At 44.9% G+C, this 2,865-nt stretch overlaps 1 protein-coding gene across 1 annotated transcript in view; it reads left to right on the top strand.

The window, feature by feature from the left end:
* The window catches only part of LOC102761648 (chromosome unknown open reading frame, human C4orf51), an 18,512-nt gene extending 15,877 nt beyond the window's left edge, over window positions 1–2,635 (top strand). Inside the window, exon 6 of the mRNA XM_015558894.1 lies at window positions 2,336–2,635. Coding sequence (XP_015414380.1) covers window positions 2,336–2,434 — 99 coding nt within the window. The 3' untranslated portion in view covers window positions 2,435–2,635. The remainder of the gene's footprint in view (window positions 1–2,335) is intronic.
* Window positions 2,636–2,865: the final 230 nt, after the last annotated feature.

Raw genomic sequence — 2,865 nt, 5'->3', positions numbered from 1 at the left:
TAAGTATCTATTTAGGTTCATTGCCCAATTTTTGATTGGATTGTTTATCTTCCTTTTGTTAAGTTGTTTGAGTTTCTTGTAAATGTTGGAGATTAAACCCTTATCAGAGATAACATTGGTAACGTTCTCCAATGCAGTGAGCTTTCTTGTTGTCTTGTTGATGATTTCTTTTGCTGTGCAAAAGCTTTTTTTTTTTGATGTAGTCCCATTTGTTTATTTCCTCCTTAGTTTCCATTGCCCTAGGAACTGTATCTGTAAAGATATTGCTACGACAAATGTCTGCTATTTTGCTGCCTATGGCTTCTTCTAGGATTTTTATCCAGTAATTTTTAACAGTATGTTAAAAATGGGACCCTTCTTATGTCTTAGAATTCTGGCAGAACCTCTTAGAGAATGAGTTGAAAGAATTAAAAACTGTTTTCTGCGAGTATCCTACTGATTTCACCTCTAATATAAACGCTACAACTGCTTTTGCTATCCTATCTTCTGGCTGTTAAGATTTCTCTAAATTAACTTAAAACAACAACAGCTCTGCCTTATTCTAAGTAATTATACAGGATGGGGCAAAAGTAGATCGATAGTTGTTCGTAGGGAAAATAATGCAATCATTAATAAATAATACTATGAGGATAAACTGTGTTTTGCATACTCACACCTGTAACCTACTTTTGTTCCATCATGTGGTCACAATGCTCTGCGTTTGGTATGATAGTCATGTGAACTAGAAACAAGAAAACCTGACCATTGAAATATAAAGTGTTATTCAAGAACCACCAGTTCTACAGAGATATCATTCTGGAAAGTGCTAGCTCTGGGCACCAACTTGCTAATCTGATGAATTTAGCGAATGGGACAGGTGTTGGAGGGCCCACCTCGGTTCCCAGGCCTATTTAATGGTGGGCTTCCAGATAGAATGCATTTTTCTTGATTTTTCTGCTGTTGTGCCCGGTAACTTTCTTCTGGAGCATTTCAAGCATGGGAAGGCAGCAAGGAGGCCGGCTGCAGAGGAAGGTATTTGGGGGCATTTAACACTGGGAAGTCCACTGACCATTATAGGGTATGGCAGCCAGGGACCTCCTTTGCTGTAGGGTTGGTACATGCCTCGATGAAGGGTAGAGGATTTCCTGAAAGTATAGTTACTGCTCGCTGGCCTCCTGGGAGCTGCTTGGGAGAATCATTAACTATTGTTAAATAAATAAATCCCTCTTGCTGCATGGAGCTGTACCGGGGCCAAGCAATTCCACTGCCAGCACCCGCAGCTGTTCTGGGCAACAGTTGCCTTTCTCTTTGCTTCCCCGGCCCCCTCCCCTAAAGAGAATTTTCTATATCACAGTAGCTTCTTTTAAATCAGCAATTCCTGACAAATTAGCGACATTACATCTTGCTCTTATTTTTATGGTGCAACAGCAAACTAAAAGTACACACACACACACACACACACACACACACACCACAATTCATATGAGGGACTTCTTCAGGAAACATTGGGCCTATAGGTTTTTTTTGTTTTTTTGAGAGAGAGAGGAAGGGAGAGGGAGAGAGAATAACACCAATCAGCCACCTCCTACACACCCTGCACTAGGGATCAGGGATTGAGCCCCAAACCCAGGACATGTGCCCCAACGGGGAATCCAACCAGCAACCCCTCAGTGCATGGGATGACATCTAACCAACTGGGCCCCACTGTCCTGGCCCACAGTTCTGACCAAAAAATAAATCAGGACTTCTTACTTACTAGATAAGGGGAAAATCTTGATTTTTAAATAGATGCTGTGTTTTGGGGGAGGAAAACAACTTTGAGATATAAAATGTACATATTCTTGCATCAGCCACAAATAGGGATTGAATGAACTTTCCAACCATCATTAACAACATTCTCATTTTAAAAAGTATTTGCTTGGTGTCTAATGCCTTTGATAGGCAACTTCTAAATATTTACATTTCTGGGCCCAATCTTCAAGAAGTTCATGATGTAACAGTGAAAGCAGAGAAACTCATCCCACCCGGCAATGTCCAGACCAGAGGAATGGTAGGGAACACGGGAAGAATCTTGCCGCTGAAGGATGTTAAGGGGTGATAGAGGAGCAGTGGGCGGGTGGGTTAGTGGTTCCAGGACTTCTTGCTTCGTTTCCTTTCCTCTTTTCCTCTTATTGAACTGGTCGTCCTCACAGAGCGGGGACGGATGAATTAGGAAGGTTAAAGGAGCTGGAAGAAAGAGCAGGAACAACCCCAGCTCCCGCTCCTGAATGATGCCTGGCAATTTCATTCCCAATTTTGTGCAAATAGTAACCTTTGCGGTTGGGCGCGTGCTGACAACCGGGCCATTTTTCAACAGCCACGGCAACCTTGTAATTCCGCGAACAAGCCTGAATCGTCGGAGGACTCGGATGCTGATCAATACTACGTTTACAGCCTGGGAGGACCGTTATGGTAATGTCTGAGTCGGAAGACAAAGCCACAAAGCCGCGTGCCCGCCCGGAGTTGCCTCATTACAGACTTGGAGGTAGGAGAGGGCCCTGGACTGCCTGCGCCTTGGCAGGCTGCCTTTCCTGGACCCTTCCCTGGCCTTCGAACGCCTTGATCCCTCATTTTTTCCCTTCTCTTTATTGGAAGAGGGGACAAATGTTATCGTTACTATTATTATTAAAGTTTCCTTTAATATAAATGTTGGCACCCCACGTCTCTGCCAGAATTACAGAAACGGTGTTGGGGCCCTACGCTCTAGGCTCGGGCGTCACAGAGCCCATCCTTCCGTCTGGGCGCCGCGGGCACAGGGGCGTGAGAAAGGCGCGTTTGTATTCAGAGCGGTGGCCCCGCGCCCCGCAGCCTAAGGCGGCCACATTGTCCTCCGAGCCAGGCGCCGCC

This window comes from Myotis davidii, unplaced genomic scaffold, assembly GCF_000327345.1.
Source record: "Myotis davidii unplaced genomic scaffold, ASM32734v1 scaffold151, whole genome shotgun sequence".
Lineage (NCBI taxonomy): Eukaryota > Metazoa > Chordata > Mammalia > Chiroptera > Vespertilionidae > Myotis > Myotis davidii.
Note: the sequence above shows the minus strand (reverse complement) of the source record. Positions and strands in the feature narration are given on the sequence as shown.